General features: G+C 37.0%; 1 protein-coding gene across 1 annotated transcript in view; it reads right to left on the reverse strand.

Annotated features, from left to right (window-relative positions):
* Positions 1-1,715: 1,715 nt before the first annotated feature.
* Positions 1,716-17,430, reverse strand: part of LOC112150549 (collagen alpha-1(XXIV) chain) — an 89,510-nt gene continuing 73,795 nt past the window's right edge. The window contains exons 41-60 of the mRNA XM_024278947.2: positions 16,145-16,198; positions 15,979-16,035; positions 15,292-15,345; positions 14,485-14,538; positions 14,073-14,126; positions 13,084-13,137; positions 12,361-12,468; positions 9,565-9,672; positions 9,376-9,483; positions 8,218-8,271; positions 8,083-8,145; positions 7,924-7,977; positions 7,783-7,818; positions 6,017-6,052; positions 5,860-5,886; positions 5,314-5,382; positions 5,047-5,215; positions 4,835-4,944; positions 3,122-3,340; positions 1,716-3,007 (exon numbers count right to left, since the gene is read on the reverse strand). Coding sequence (XP_024134715.1) covers positions 2,861-3,007; positions 3,122-3,340; positions 4,835-4,944; positions 5,047-5,215; positions 5,314-5,382; positions 5,860-5,886; positions 6,017-6,052; positions 7,783-7,818; positions 7,924-7,977; positions 8,083-8,145; positions 8,218-8,271; positions 9,376-9,483; positions 9,565-9,672; positions 12,361-12,468; positions 13,084-13,137; positions 14,073-14,126; positions 14,485-14,538; positions 15,292-15,345; positions 15,979-16,035; positions 16,145-16,198 — 1,635 coding nt within the window. The 3' untranslated portion in view covers positions 1,716-2,860. The remainder of the gene's footprint in view (positions 3,008-3,121; positions 3,341-4,834; positions 4,945-5,046; positions 5,216-5,313; positions 5,383-5,859; positions 5,887-6,016; positions 6,053-7,782; positions 7,819-7,923; positions 7,978-8,082; positions 8,146-8,217; positions 8,272-9,375; positions 9,484-9,564; positions 9,673-12,360; positions 12,469-13,083; positions 13,138-14,072; positions 14,127-14,484; positions 14,539-15,291; positions 15,346-15,978; positions 16,036-16,144; positions 16,199-17,430) is intronic.

The raw sequence follows: 17,430 nt of genomic DNA on the forward strand, positions 1-17,430 counted from the left end.
CGGCTGCTCTCCCCCTTTGTACATTCCATCTTTATCCACATTAGCAAACCATAAACACCCACCTGAGCACAGTTGTCAGCTCACCTTTGCACTAATAGTATGTGTGACAAAATGAAAAGCTTTATTTGTGTCGATTTGTATGATTAATGTTGTGAGCTGCAGTTGTATTGTGTACATTTTGACTTGTTTAAATGTGGAGACTATCTCAACCAACAGGTGTGTGTGTAACTACAGAGTGTGTGTGTAGACAGGTCTCGTCCATTCTAGTTTACTATCTAGACCTGGATATTTTATGATGTTGTTTCCCTCTGGTGCCATCTTCTTTTTTCTCTAAACCACCCCCCTTCTACCCCACCCCCCTCTTCTTTTTCGTAGGGTCCAACAAAACAAAAACAAAACATAATCAACATAAATAAAGTTTAGCATTGAATACAACAGGGGTTTATACTCAATAAATCCCTGTTGTGACAGTAAGATCTGCCCAACACTAGAGGCTCTCAGCCCGCATCTATTTGCTCAGCTGTTGGACAGGACAAGATAAAAACAGAAAAAAGAAAGAAAAAAAAAGTGTGTCCACACATTGGACTGCAATGATGATTTGTGTTGTTTCATCGCATGCCACTTATTGGTCGGTTTTATGCTATAGTAAAATAAACCTGCTGTGATGAATGTAATTGATTTCTTTTAAATGATTTATTACAGTATAGGCCAATTTGATTAATAACGTTCCTTGGACATATAGATCTGTTTGGTAGGAATATACCCGTAAATCAATTAAGTTGATTAACTGTTACACCCCTACTTATATTACTAATAAATAACAATAACTCATTCTGCCATGACTGATGGGATGTGAAGACAATGATGCTAAGGGTAAAAGCCAGTGAGCCCAGATATTGCATTTTAACTTACAGAGAAAACCTAATTTCTTCAACATTGTTGCATAATTTCGAGTGACGGTAGCAGTTGCCGTAATCGTTATTCACTTAGGTTTTAAATGTCCAATCAAGGCTTCTTTATTTGTGTGTTCAGCGCTTATCTGGAGGATTTATGAAATGGCAAAGTTGGGAGTGGGGACACGATCTACTTTTATAAAATTTAGATTTTTGTTGAAAGTGTCTTACAAATATTCAATGCAAAATTGGTGTCCACCTTTTGGCCAATCCCTTCAGGGGTTGCCATAGCAAATCAGATTTCATTGATCCACACATTTGGTTTCGAAGAGATTTTCCTCCAGATATCCTTCTTGACACAACCCTGTATTTTATCCATAATTAGGCAGTAGCAATTGCAGTCTTGCCCAAGGACCCACGTTAGATGAAGCTCATTGTGCCACCTAGGAAACAAACCCTGGTTTCCCAAATAAGCCATCCAACAGCTACGACCATTCACTCCAAAATATACACATTTTTAAAGTGACACCATCTGTTTTTTTTCGAATACTCATTTTTAAAAAAAATAGCAAAATTCTTTCCTAAATGTAGTTTAAGGATTCTTAGCAATAATGGAGATAATTTTAACCAAAACAAAAGTCCTATAGTTCTTAAAATAGGACCAGAACATTTACCTTTACTGAAACCAACATTAAGCACCTCTTTCAAAAAATATCAGTGGTCATTAAAACACACAAAAAAAAAAAATCCATCAAGTTTTTTTTGTCTGGTTATGTAAATAAGATAATACATTTGTAAAACATCAAACACAACACCAATACCTTAGTGGATAAAATGTTTAATTTATTTATTTTTATTCACACATTTGAGTCTGATGATATTCTCCACAAAATGTATATGATGACATCCTGCTGAAGAGTATGGCGGCTGACTATGCTTCCCAGATCTGGCTTGCTGTAGCTGCCAGTGAGTAAACTCCCTCTGACTGAACTGAGAGCAACAGAAACAGATGTGAACTTACAAAAGCATTCTTTGCACATAAATATTAATTAAAGTAGATTCTGATTGATCAAATGGTTCTCTGAGAATATAACTTACTGTCGTTCAGTAAAGTGAAAAAAAAAGATTATAAATAAACATAAAATATACTGTCAATATATACACAGGAAATGTCAATGACTTTGTTGCAGCACCAATGATAGGTTTGGGAGCCTACCACAAAGAGGGAGAAGCTACAAAAATATGAAGTGTATCAAAATTGGTTCATAAATTAGAAATGACCAAACCAACATAAGTACTCATACAACATAAACCTTGATGTAACCGGCACATACAACACAAAGTCGAACTAGCATTTGCAACTGTTCTAAAAAGCAAATAACCGCATAGAGGTAGAGCACCATCTGTCAAGATGTACAGGTCCAAGTGGAGAGGACCAAAGACAAAAACATCAACGCAAAGTAAAGCCTCTGATGTGAGAAGTGTAAGAGCAGTCACATGTTATCCACATGCCATAGCACTTGTGCATTCTGTGTGTTAGATAGTGCCCCGTGCAGAGGTGATTCTTCGGGTTGGGCTCCTTCTCAGGATGTTCGAGGTGAAAGCCAAAGGAGGGTGGGAGATTTGGGATGTGGATAGGCTGCTGCATGGTGAGGCCCTACCCTGTATTCAGGAGTGATATGGGTCCATATGCAGACAACCTAAGCACTAAAACAAAAAGACAAGTGAAACAAGCTTTATTTTACATGTTTTGATAAATATCAGCTCAAACTGATCTCCTTTTTCCTCTTTTTGTGGATGTTCCGTGAGTTATTTTGTTTAGGTCTTTTTGCAATTGGACACAAGACTCAGTCAACGCTCTTCAGCCAAGGCAAACAAGTCTTCAATGTGCCCTGCTGTGTAAGCTTTGTTTTGACATGTGTGGATCTGACTGGTTTGTGTGAACAGATCACAGGATGATGTCTGCGTCAGAGGAAGCAGACAGGACCAATTTCCATGTGCTGCTGCCTGTCAAGCTGAGAAGCGGGAACTTCTTGTATGTCCACAATAGGTAGCTGTTGACTCTCCTGAGTGTGGAAGATAAAGCGAGACTGATGCCAGCTGCCATCTTGAATCTGAGTCGTAACAAATGGAAAGAAAATGAAAGAAATTAAGATACTTTATGTGTTTATGCGATGCACGAGAAAGACACAAAGACACTCATGTTGAATTTTTGTAAGCGTCTTTACCTTGCACTCATCTTGCAGCACATGTGGCTCAAGCGGTGTGCCTTTCTCGAATGTCTGTTTATTCCAGCCATGAAAGCAAATCCTGCTCTTCTCTCTGTGTGTGGTTCCGACGAAGCTGAGAGCTGCATTGTTCAGGCAATGAAGCGTGATGCTTTGGCTTGCTTCGTTGCTCAGTAAATGGAGGAACTTCATTTGGACTTTCCCGACATCGAAAACCATCTGTTGGGAAGGTAAGCACCGCTTTGTCATCTCAGACATGTTAAAAACCTCAACATACACCAAGAGAAGGATAACTGCAGCGACGAATAGGAAATCATTTAGGTTTCAACGAGCTAACAGCTGCTCGGTCTGATACCACCTCCCAGCTGCAGCAAGACGGCTTCAACAAAACAAGCTGAGAGGTGTTTGAACAACAAGCCCTGGGAGAGTTCACCAACAATTTCCTGTGTTGCATAACTAACTGCATAGATCCTGTCACACTGGATAAATGCCTCCGATTTGTCCTAACCAGAAGCCTTGAATGACCCAATAAGTCCAACCTCTGCCCAGAGACTGAAAACATTCAAGTCAGGAGATTAAACTCTCTACAGCACAGTCTGAGGAAGTCTGGAGAGAGGCATACACCACAAGAACAAAGGGACTGATAATTGACTATAGGAGATAAGAAACTGACTTGTTTCCACTTATGATCAATGGTTACTGTGTGGAGACGACATTTCTTTAAGTCCAGATAGTGGTAGGCCTGACCTAACCATTATCTGGACTCAGATGGTGCAGAAACACTTTCAAATTGATTAAATATGCCAAGCAAAGATGATTTCCTCAGAATGCTGAGGAGGAACAGCATCTGTCAGTCTCCTGCTATCCTCCCAGTACTCCATCAATCTAAAGCGATCCACAGGCATGAGCCTGTGAAAATACCATACTCCCCACCGTCTCAAGAAGCAACAGTATCATCTCTGTTTGACCTTTTACCATCAAAATGCCGATAAAGAATAATCAGAGATAGGTGCTAATAATGAAAAATGTAGAATAGTTTATGTTTTTCTCATATTGTTGAAAGTTTTATGTCTTTTATGGTTTATATTGGATATACAGATGGTAGACATGTGCTGATAAACAACAGAATAAGAAAAGTCCTTCCCCGGTTGTCCAGTGTGAACACTATATGCAGTTTTAGAAAAGCTTCAGTGTGAGAGTCAAAGGGTTACTGCTTGATTCAACAAAGGTGCAAACTCCAATCATTTAACTATTTTTGATGAAAATTTTATGAACCTCAACATTTTTAATCAATAATAATGCTATGTAGTTAAGTTGACCTTGTGAATTCTAGGTGGCTATCAAATCTTCACATCTTCAATGGCTTTACTAGGCATGTTCCTTAAACTTTTTACAGGTCTTTTATCCTACTTATTTACCCACTGATGGAAATAATAAAAAAATGCCATAAAGGATGCCCATACTGGGGTAAAAATGGGCTTAAACACAGACTTATAAACAACATCACCTTGATCTTCATTTCAAAGTTATCCATCCTGCTCTACTGCTTCACTGTTTTTTCTTTAGATTTAGAATTTTTACTGCCACCTTGTGTTTGAAAGCATAATAACAAAGTTGAAAAAGTCAAGTGTAAAAGCAAACACTGGTAGAGGTCCTGTGTATGAGGGCTGTACACAGAACTATAAGCCCATCTTAAAGTAAGTCCATAGATACCTTATTGGAAGCGACTGGGTGTAAACACGTTTGTCCTCCTGCCGTAAAGTTGCAAAAGACTTTGAAGGCGTCCGAAGTGCAACCCAGGTTTGGATCAATCCAGAACCAATCTGAAAGTCCCAGTCAAAGATGGAAAAAAAAGAACAGATGAAAAAGATTTACACTATTTTATTTAAAAAGTTATTCATTTGGGCACAGTGTGCAACACTCACCATCTTTCAGTTTGTGTTGACAGTCCAGAAGGTCTTTGCAGACATGAGCCGGGTTGTCCCTCGTGCCCAGAGGCTTTTTGATGCTCTCAATCACGTTGCTCAGGTATCGAAGGGTCTTAAGTATCTCTGTATTCTGGTCTGGTAGGGTCATCTCTGTGTTCTGAAAACTCTATTTAGTGATAGGGAAAAAGAATATAAAGTCCCAAAGTGATTATTGGCAAACCCTTGATAATGAACCGACTCATTCATCTGTAACCTGTACCTTACCTCAGTCCCTAGAGCAGCATTGGAATCGGATAAACTGTAGACTGCTGAGTCATCATAAAGCTTGAGCCTCTGCAGATATAAAATCAACACATCTGGTCGGAAAAATCAAAACAGTTTTGGAGCTCTGCTTGGAATGAAACTGAGATGTTTTTATTTGTAAGCTTTTCCCCTGATTATAAAAAACAATATACAACCCTCTTACAGAAAAGCTTTTGCGTATTATATCATACTTGAGTGCCAGAGAAAAATGGCAAAGTCGGAATTCCATCAACAAACCATTGCATTCCTGACTTCAGCAAATGGAAGAATAACACATTCCAGTCAGAGCAAACATTATAGTTATCACTTCAGGTGAGTCAACAGTAAGGCATTCACTACACCACTGCTATTCCAATGAAAGGCTTCAACAGGGAAAGAGAAAAAGCTCAGTTTCTGTGTCACAAAAACATTTTAAATGAATCTCAGACTTCAAACTCCTACAATCTAAGTCCCTCGTGTTTTACATAAAACATGCTTATCTAAACTTGTCTGACATAGTATACTTACAGATGGACCGGGAGCACCAGGGGGTCCCTGTGGAGAGAATTAAGAAGGTTACATCACATAAAATATTAATGTATCACGTATGTTTTTGAAACTTGAGCAATAAGAGTTCATTAGATTATTCAAAGATAATCAATAATGCATGCATGTTAACACGTACTCTGGGTCCTGGACTTCCTTGTAGTCCTTGAGGCCCCTGTAAGTGTGAAACACAGAAGAATGTCATGAATTATGCATATTCCTGGCTGAGAGCATTTGCTCAATGAAAACATACAGAAAAAGTGTAGAGGCCACGGTTCCCTATATCTCTGTGAAGCAGCGGTACAGTCTTCTAATGGATAGTAACTGTCATCTGCAATCACTGGCCATTTTATTAGACACACTTGTCCAACTGCACGTTGAGACATTTTCTAATTGGTCAATCACATGGCAGCAACTCAATGCATTTAGGCATGTAGATGTGGTCAAACAGTTCAAAGAAGTTCAAATTGAGCAACAGAATAGGGAAAAAGAGTGATTTATGTGTCTTTGAATGTGGCATGGTTGTTGGTGCCAGACATTCTGGTCTGAGAATTTCAGAAACTGTTGATCTGCTGGGACTTCACCCACGACCATCTCTAGAGTTTATAGAGAATGGTCAGAAAAAGAGAAAGTATCCAGTGACCAGCAGTTCTTTGGGGAGAAATCCTTTGATTATACCAGAGGTCTAAGAACAATGGCCAGATTGGTTCCAGCTGATAGAAAGGCAACAGTAACTCAAATAACTGTTAGTTACAACTGAGGTCTGCAGAGGAGCATCTCTGAACGCACAACACGTCCAACCTTGAGGACAATGGGCTACATAAGTAGCAGACCACACCCAGTGCCACTCAGGAAACGGAGGCTACAATTTTACACAGACTCACCAAAGTCAGATAATAGAAGACTGGAAAAACGTTGCCAGGTCGGATGAGTTTTGATCTCTGCTTCAACATTTAGATGGTCGGGTCAGAATTTGGCACCAACAACATGAAGGCATGAATCCATCCTGCCTTCTATCAACAGTATCAGTATGGGGCATATTTTCTTGGCAAACTTTGGCCTCCTTAGTACCAAGTGAATACGGTTACAATCTCAGTATTGCTGCTGACCATGTCCATCCGTTCATGACTACTGTGCACCCATCTTCTGATGACTACTTCCAGCAGGATAACACACCATCATGTCATAAAGCTGGAGTCATCTCAGACTAGCTTCTTGAACATGTCAATGATTTCACTGGAATCTAATGATGTTCAGTCACCAGATCTCAACCCAATAGAGAACCTTTGGGATGTGGTGGAACGGGAGATTGGCATCATGGATGTGCATCTGACAAATCTGCAGCAACTGTGTGATGTTATCATGTGAATATTGACCAAAATCTCTAAAGAATGTTTCCAGTAAATTATTGAATCTATGTCATCAAGGATTAATGCAGTTCTGATGGCAAAAGGGGGTCCAACTCGGTACTAGCAAGGTGTACCCAACAAAGTGGAGGAAAAAGCTAATGATGTGTTGCACACTTGAACAACAATAATTCGTACGTTTTTAGAATTTTCTTTAATCTGTATTTTATTTACAATCTTTGCGCAGACCTCACGATGTTGGCCATCACAGATGCTTTTTTTCTTCACTCTATCTGAACTCCCCCTAGCGCTCACATACACACAAATAAAACATCCAATTTCAGGACCCCTTAGCTGTTCAAAACTGTCTAAATTTTAATATCCCTGAGCTTCACATTCCTAAATCACATTAGGTCACATGTGGTCATCTGTGGTCCCACACAGATGCAAAACATTCAACATTCTTCAATTGACAGTTGTGTTGTTAGAGAGACAATGTGGTGATTCACTGATGTACAACAGTACATATCAAATTTTTTGGATTCGTAAAAGAGCTTACCATTTCGCCACTGTTTCCTTTTGGACCCTGTGGCCCCTGAGGGAGAATAAAAGGTCAATTTAAAAATAGCCAGATTTGCTCTATATTTATAATGGGGAAAAAACATTTAAAACTTTAAAACACACAAAAAAAAAACCTTACTGGTTTTCCTATTGGTCCAATCATTCCATCTGGGCCAACAGGTCCTGCTATTCCCTGGTGAAAATTGGAGGGCAAAGATTAAGGCACCAGTTTGCAGCTACACATTTGAAATTCATTATTCTCAAAATCAACCACGTTTATGATTTTGACTCGACTCACCAGAACACCAACAGGTCCTTTAGGGCCAGGATAACCTATTGGCCCTAAATCACCATTTGGCCCCTACAACATGCAAAAAATATTTGATGTTTTCTCACATGGTGTTCTCACTATAGAGTGAGGTTTTTGTCGTACCTTTGGACCTGGAAAGCCTTGTAAACCAACCATTCCAGAATCACCAGGTTCCCCCTACATCACACAAACAAGAAAAAGGGAGGTGATGACATCCAATACACTTGTGAAATAAACATTTAGAGTAAGTGGAAAGTAAATTAAACACTATTTCAGCTCATTTTAAATTCTAGACATCATTTTTTATTTATTCTTTTCAAAATAGCCTGGATAGAAGCAGATATTTTTCAGATCTACAGTAGACCCAATCCACATTCTCATGCTTTTCCAAGACACACACTCCTCTGAGTGATGCTGTCTTTTTTTTGTGTCTGAGTGCTGTCGCCCAGGTGGGCAGACAGTGTGTTTGCACAGCCAATCGTTCACATCCTTTGGACAGCTCTGTTTTCAGACTGGTGTCTTTGGCTGGGAAAGTGTATTCACTGAGAAGCGTAAAGCGATCTGACCCTGGGGCTGGAGTTTCCTCTCTGCTCTGCGAGGATTAGCCGAGATAACTGGTGCAGCCAGGACCAGAGCAGAGGATAGAGTGTTGTTTCTTTTCTTTTTCTGCTTTGAGGAGTTACATAAGTGAGGTGAAGCCTCTTTTTTTCTCCTTCTCAAACCTCTGGAGTGTGTTACATAACTTGGCCATGCCAGGTGGAATGTTTCCATTCCCCAGCTCACCCAAATCATTTGTCAACCTCAACACAAGATGGAAAAATATCAAGCACTAACACTGTAGCCCACTGCAGATCAGTTACATAGCCTCCAAAAGCTAAATTTAGAGAGTGGTTTTAGAAAGCTTAGAAATTCTCGAAGACTTGTTCTAAGCATTCCTGCATAAAAGAGCATTGTCATGACCCCTATAATATTATCATTAATATTCAGGAAGTAAAATATATATATAATTAGTTGAAAATAATTTACTTTTATAAATAAAAAATACTTATAGTAATGTTTAAATCTGATAAAGGAACTCAAGATGATTAAAGCTGTCACAAGAAAAGATAATATTTTCTTAAAGTGAAGAAATGTAAAAAAAAAAAATTGAATCTGATTGTTATGAAAATACATTTAAGCTAAATTAGCATATATATATATATTTATTATGTCTCATCAGCCCAATACAAATATACAAAACAGTATTACTAATAAAGACAAAGTATTTTTAAAATCACTCACTGGTTGTCCTTTGAGTCCTGGGTCACCTTTTTTGCCCTGATCACCAACAGCCCCCTCCATACCTTTCTTACCAGGGGCTCCCCTGTCTCCTGGCAGACCAGGTTCTCCCTGAACCAACAGATCATGCATGTAAAAATGTCTTGAACATATTAGGATCTACTTAGAATTATTAATATATATATATTTTACCTTTTGACCAGGTGACCCTCTTTCTCCAGATAGTCCTGGAAGTCCAGATTCTCCTCTTAGACCTGGTCGCCCAGCAGGTCCTTCAGGTCCCACCAAACCTCTCTGACCCTTTACAGGAATGGTATCAAAACATCGATTGGAACAAAAACGAATTCAATGGTTCTTCATTTTTTTAAGCTTTCAGTTTCTCGAAAACCAGTTCATTTTCAGTTAGCTTTAATATTTCCTCATGGACAGGTATACATTTGTCCTGATAGCAGAGGTTAGTTGGGAGATCAGAGGTGATCCTTCAGAAGGTTTCACTAACTATTGTGTGACGTCATTAACTTTTAACCAGAGAATACATTTGTCACTTCACGACAGTTCAGATTTTGAAAGTAAAGGACAAGAAACTCAGTTTTCATGCATTTACATTTAACCAATAATCTCAATTTTTTTCTCAGTTTGTCAGCAGCCAAAACAAAATGGTAAACATTAAAATTTCTGCAAGGATGAGATTTCCCTGAGAAAAGACATGTTGTGGGATAAATACTTGTAATTGTGTCGCTCTGAATGTATTTTAACAACAGTTATTCTCTTGTTTTCTCCTGAGAGGACCACAGTGCCTCCACTAACCCATCAGACGTTTGCTGAGGCAGAATAAAGAGACAGCTATGAGAACAGCCACTGGAATGGACTAAGTTTCACACTTGAAAGAAGAAGTCCAGAATGAGCTGGAAACTTACAGCGGCAAATTTTCTGCATAAACACCAACACTCTGCAGGTGCTGAGAAAAAGTTAGTTTTTGCCGTCTTAACAAAATCACTCAGACATTAAGTGACAGCTTAATAGGAAATGTTGGAGAGAGTGCCAGAATGAATAATTTACTGTAAAACAGCGTTCTCAAAGCTTTGGAAAATGGCAGAGTGCATGCATATTGAGCTACATGTTTTGTTTGAATGTAAAGTTTTTCTGGCTGAGTCTGTGCATGCACACGTGCACACACAAAACCCCTTAAAAGTTAAACACAAAGCAGAAAGAACCACATAAATCTTTACTGACACGTGCAATAAGACATTTTTCACATGGTTTGACATATATTAAAGAACTCTGCGCTATATACTATTTTCCCATCATTATACTTTCATTTTGACTGTTGGTTCATGGTTATATTCTTACAAATATTCATGCAGATTTTAGACAGTCAAATTTATGAAAAAAGTGATAAAATCTGTGCTTTTTGCTTTAAAGTTGTTGGAGGATGTGACTGCACTAGAATATTTACAATGTCAGGAGGTAAAAGGTCAGACTGAGCTTCCACAAGTTAACATAACCAATTAATCAACATGGTTTTCTTTAAAAACTATACCTGAAACTTCGCACTTCAAAAACATCAAACTGATCTTTACTTTTAGAAACAGGATCACTTATGAAGAATCCATTTTGACAGAACAGCTAGATTTTTGCAAAAATCTAAAAAACACATCAATTATGTTACGGAATTATAATCTAAAAAAATATAAAACAGAAAAAAACATATTTTTTAAGAGGAACTCAGTCTCACTCAGATCATCTATAATGATAAAAATGCAATTTTTAGCCAAAAGTAGCCAACCTGTGTCGTTTGTTGAGACACATTTTCTGCAGAGCGCCAGGAGTTCATCAGAAATTCACCTTTGAGTTGTGGGTGGCACTGTCTCCACTGACATCCTATCATCCCTTTGTTTACACTTTCTCCCCCTATCTTACGGCCTCTCACAACCCCATGGTAACATTAGCTAATGGTAACATTAGCTGTGCAACAAAAATGGAGAGCGATATTGGAGCTATCCAACCGTACAGTTTCGAACCAGATGCCAGCTCAGATGAGGACAATGAAAACATTAATGGGTCTATTTGTCTGCAAGTGGATGCAACAGAATGGAGGGGAGTAGTGAGACTTTGGCCCGCCCATTTCAGTTGCTGAGCCCCACTTGAGTGCTTTTTTTAAAAAAAGAATAACTCAGAAATGCAGTTTTAAGCTTAAACTCTTTATATATGTCCTACATAATGAAAAAAAATGCAACAAGACCATATTAATAACACCAAAAACCTGATTTTCATTGAAGTGGGTCTTTAAAAGAGCATTTATTGCATGCTTTTGCTAAACTCAGAACTGTAATAGAACAGGGAGACGAGAATGAAGAACATTTGTTTTATTACAGGACAGTAAAATACAAGGAGAACAGGGCTAATCTGTAACAATCTTATTTTTGTGAGAAACTATTTCCATGCAGATCGGACAGCTCAGAGGACTGTAAAAAACAAACATTAGCTGCAGAAAGTTCAGCAATTGGTTGGCAGCCACAATTAAGATGTGGCCAAAAACACCAAAAAGGCGTCTAGACTCAAATATAACAACGTTCCAGCTCACAACCACTCCAGAGTGTGCTGCTGCATTGAAAATCAGTATCCAAGTGAAGAATGCAGAACAACTAAAAAGTGTGTCCTTTTTTTGGATAAATGTATGAACGATAGATAAGCTGCCATATTTTCTAACTCAATCCCAAAAGGGAAAAAGACAAGCTTGTATAAATAATGAGGTTGAACTGTCCACCTCTCTGAATGAACCATTACAGCAGGGAAACCCCAAGAATGTCTTATGAACAGAAGAAATCAAAAATCGGTCATATAGGCAAAATAATTAACAGTAAGCTGTGGCACAAAACCAGTAGGGATTGTATCCATTTTATATGTTTGGCTGATTCAAATTATATTTTGGATAAAGTAATTTTTTTTAACTTTCAATTTTGTTCATTACTATGTATGAAAGATTACCTGCCGTCCTTGTTTTCCTGGTAAACCTGGTAATCCGGTCAGTCCTGGGGGGCCATCTGGTCCTGAATAACCCATCATTCCTCTGGGTCCCAGAGAACCAGTCGGGCCCTGGAGAATACATGTAATTTCAGATCAATCTCAGCCTGAGGGCTTTTTACAGTCACTATGAGCTAATCCATGAAGACACAAGCACTTCAATGGAAACTGTCATCTCATAATTCTGAAAACCTTGAAAGACTCAGATTCATCTTAATTTTATCCATTGTCTGTCAAAAATAAATTAGTGAGTTGCAAAAAGTCAAACTTAAATTATTATTGAAGGCTAGTTTTTGCACATTTTGAATGACATCAAGTATGTTCATTCTTTAAAACATTATGTTACTAATTAAGATTTGTAGGTTCGATATATTTCTGCTGTTGTTTTAATCAGGCACATTAGTATTTTTTTAACTTTTGCCAATTTTTTTGATTACTTTTTTGATCAATTAGTGCATTTTCATCTATTTGTCTTTTCTAATATTGGTGCTTGTTTTATTAGAGTTGTCCTTTCAACCATTATGGTTCTTGCAGAACATCTTATTGTTCAATATTTCAATGTTGACAGTAACTTAGAGACTCTATTTCCATGTTTTGTTTCTTTTTTTAAAACTCTTTGCCTCTTTCTCACTTTTTCTTTGCAATTTTCTTTTTGTAAATCAGAATCTAACGTTATGTCAAACTCACTTCAGCACCAGGGGATCCATTTAGACCTCGTGCTCCTTTCTTTCCAGCCAAACCCTAAAACATTTGCAAGAAAAAGGAAAAAAAAGTTAAGCTTGAAACAAACAAAAATGAGTTTAAAAAAATGACTTATGTAATTCCAAATCCAATATACTGTTTAATACAAAATGTGAATAGCAGTTCTACTTTGAACAAATGTTTTATTAAAATTCATATTCATAAATATTCATTCCCAAAACCTCAATAAAGAATATCCTGAAATCAGATGAAGAACAAACAAAAGCTTTTGGGATTGTTGCTGGAGCCTATCACAGCTACTGTTGGGCGAAGACGGGGTAAAGCAAGGCAAGTTTATTTGTTTAGAAAATTTTGTATACAAAGATATGTACATTTCGGGATGGTCAAGGGTCTTATTGCAGGACCACATCACCACACACTGATATTCACAAATAGAGACAATTTAGAATCACCAATCAACCTAAGAAAAATGTTTTTGCATTATTGTGTGATTAAGCTGGAGAACATGCAGAGGGAGTGCATGCAAACCCAACACAGAAAGAACCCAACTGGGATTCAAACCAAGGGCGCCTTCTTGTTGTGAGGTAAGAGTTCTAACTACTGCATCACTGAAAAGCTATCAGCCCAAAATGACTATTTAAAGTCTTATCTTACTATAATAACAAAAACAAATCATTAACACTTGATCATCGTGATTATTTTCATGTCTCATCAATGATATGGATCCTTTCATTTGTAAAGTACTTCCACTTTGCTGTTCTGACTTGCCACCCACAAGTCTACTGCCCCTCCATTTAAAATGTTCTAGCTCCACCACTGCCACTGAGTCTCATAAAAACGTGTTAACTTCACCAAAAACCACTGTTTACAACTTTTTAAATTATTGAAAGTTAATCAAAATCACAAACACCTGGATCTATCAAATCGAAAACACCACAAATGCACACGACTAAAATGTATCATCAAAGACTCACTGCAACTCCTGTTTCTCCTTTGGGACCTTGTTTTCCAGGAGGACCCGGTGACCCCTGCACACAGTGCACAGAAAAACGTCCAAACAGTTGAATACAAATACATAAAAAGATAAATCAATATTGACATCTTTATTTTCTTTAAACAACATACTTAAAAAAGGATTTTCTTTTTAGAAAAAAGTGGGGTTCAGAGTGATGAATTAAATAAAAACAATAATTGTCAAATCAGTTCCTCGACGTGCTAATTTATTTCAGTTTTTATTTTAAACTGAAAACATGTTACTCCATTATCTCTGCATTTACACCCAAATGCTTCACAATACTCATGAATACAAATGTTGGAATTATGTTGCATTAATATAAATAAATAAACATTTTTTGTCGATTTAAGGAGTAATCAACATCGACTTACAGGTGGCCCCTGTGGACCCAGTGCCCCCCGAGATCCAGCAGCACCAATGTGACCCTAAAAACAAGTTTAATCTTTGTTAGTACAAAGTTCTTTTTGATACTTGTCAACGTTTATACTGAAATTAAATCTTATTTCTGCACATTAAATACAAGATAAAGGCCATGAAGGTAAATCTTGAACATTTGTATGAATTACCGATTAACAAAATACACAAGTCACTTGGATAAATACAACTAAACAAGAATGAGAAATTCTTAAAAAGTTTAATTCTCAAAAGAAGCAACTATGGAAATTTTTGTTCTTAAAAACAATATAACTAACGATGACACAAAAATGGTTCAAACAAGCTGGAAATCATTTGACACACAATCACAATTTCAATGGTAAGGGAGTAAAGTTTCTCAGTAAATGTACAAATATATTATGTAATTTTGTATTCTTGTGAGTCACTTTGCTTATTTTAGCCAGACCATCGAAAATCTGGTTCTGGACTACATGTCTGCATTCTGACAAAACTGTCCTTCCTAACACCTAGAATAGATTCCACACATGAAAAACTGCAAGAAAATACGTAGAAAATCAGGAAATAGAAAACACAAGTTTTTATTTCTTGTTTAAAATATTTTGAGATTTTTATCTACGTTTTTAATCAATTATACACTTAGACATGGAGCTAAAAGCCACATATTAATAAATGCTAATATGAGAACGTATTTTTTCAACTTTCCAATGAATATATAAATAGGTAATTACACAAAAATATTTTACAATTCAGCATTATTGCATAAAAAATGTTATCAGATTTACCTGATATCCTTCATCACCTGGCTCTCCACGGTCTCCTTGTTCTCCTGAAGGTCCCTGTGTAGATACAAAAAAGAAACAAGCATGAACCTACAGACTGTTTATGCCTGCTCTAGAGGCTAAATCTTAGAAATATGCTTTGATGCTGTTCTTTAAAGGAAAAAAATAATTGGATCAAAGATTTAGCCTCAATAAATCAATTGATTTGTAAGAACTCAAAACAGCTTTGGCTCAATCATGCAGCAATGCTTCCTGGCATTTTTAATGTTATAAAATAATAAGAATCTAATTTCTGAATGATATTATCTATGGAAAGACTTCATTTTGAAGCAATTTGTTGAATTTATTTCTGGTATTAAAAAGTACATTTTTTCCTGTAAGAATTCATAACATCCACATTTGTGACATTTTAACCACTCATACGTGGAACTGTTTTTAATAACTAAATAAAAATTGGTGTCCGAATGATAATTTCCCACATTTTCAGACTTTCCCTTCAATTGTGTTGTAAAACTGTGAAAAAAAATTCCAAGCCTAATTTCTTTTTCTGCTCAGCATTATTGCTTGTTTTGACATGTCTGATAGACATTATGAAAAGAAGTCTTTCAGGCTTAGAGTGAATCAACACAATGAGCGTTTAAGAGCAAAAAAGTTCTTAGAAAGCAAAGTTCAAAAGAAAACAAGACCTACTGGTTCACCTAAGGGCCCTGGTGGTCCTGGTGTCTTGTTGTCCTCCCCTGGATAACCCTGGAATGTTACAGAATTTCCCACTATCACAACTACATCCACATGGCACAAACTTTAAATACAAATATGCCAAATTAGAGCATGGAATATAGTTCATCCATCAAAATACCTTTTCACCTTTTGGCCCCGGTGGTCCTATAGGCCCAGGTTTGCCAGGATGTCCCTAATAAGAGACATGAAAGTTAATTGTTTTATGACATGAAACCACAGTTCTATAGCTTAACTGTGACGATCATCCAGGCATGAACCGTAGCCGTTTTCATCCAAACAAAACACTTTGGATGAAAGCTTGTATGATCTGTTTTAAGTTCAGGTGGACTCAAGTATGACCCCCTGCTGCGGGGAGCTGCCTGCTCAGACACATTCACTAAACAAGATGACACAAACTTGGCTTCATCTACAAGTTATGAAATCTAATATTAAAGAGAGATAAGAGTTATTCAGAGAGGGTTGCGTTTTTACAATATTTGGAGTTCCACCTTCAATTTATTACAAGAATTTGATTTCTGGCCTTCCCACTGACCATATTTTACAGGTGTGGCTTTTGATCTGAAAATACCGATATTTAATTTAGAATATATAACAAAAAAATTGTGTTTTGGCTTTTGCTTTACATGAAACAAATCTCTGAATATCAGAAACGAAAGAAAAAAGCGTTACACAAGTTAGATCTGTGGTGACATTCCTAAAGCATTAAAGGTAACAACACTTAATAAGTTCACAATGTGAAATCATAGAAATGGTGAATGCATTTTTAAAGTACAAACTGAAAATTTACATTACAAAACAAAATTACCATGAAAATAAGCAGACAGAGACTAAAAGCTCCTGTAAAAGTAAATAGTGTGGATTGTGCTTGATATTGTCCATTAAGCTGCACTCCGTGTAACACTTTGCTTCACAGTCAGTTGCTTCCAACACAGACACACAATACCTTCTTCATCAAACCTCAATTGAGCTGAAAACTGTTTAAAGACTCACTCTGATGTGATCTTGCGTTCTGTATTCTTGTGACATTATTCTCATAATGGAGGAAATATATGAGATATAAAGAGTTCAAATGACAGGTTTTTAAAAAGTATTTTGGTTCAAAAGTGGCACATTCAAAACTAAAAAAACACTGGAAATGCTTTAAAAGCTTAAAATGTAATCAGAGTGGGTCTTTAAGTTTGTCTTTGTGCTCCTTATAGCAGCACAGTTTTTAAAAATGTACTTATTTTCATCATGTTTTAAAAATTTTAGGTACTGGCAGGTAAATCCATTAAACAAATAAGGAAAGTTATGTCATGTCTAGTCTGTAATCTGGAGTTACTTTTATTTTTTGTTGTGGAATAACCCAATAGCTGTTCAGTTTGCTTATTTCCACAAAGCCATTATAAATTGTCAGGTATCACT

The sequence above is a fragment of the Oryzias melastigma genome, linkage group LG4, assembly GCF_002922805.2.
Source record: "Oryzias melastigma strain HK-1 linkage group LG4, ASM292280v2, whole genome shotgun sequence".
Lineage (NCBI taxonomy): Eukaryota > Metazoa > Chordata > Actinopteri > Beloniformes > Adrianichthyidae > Oryzias > Oryzias melastigma.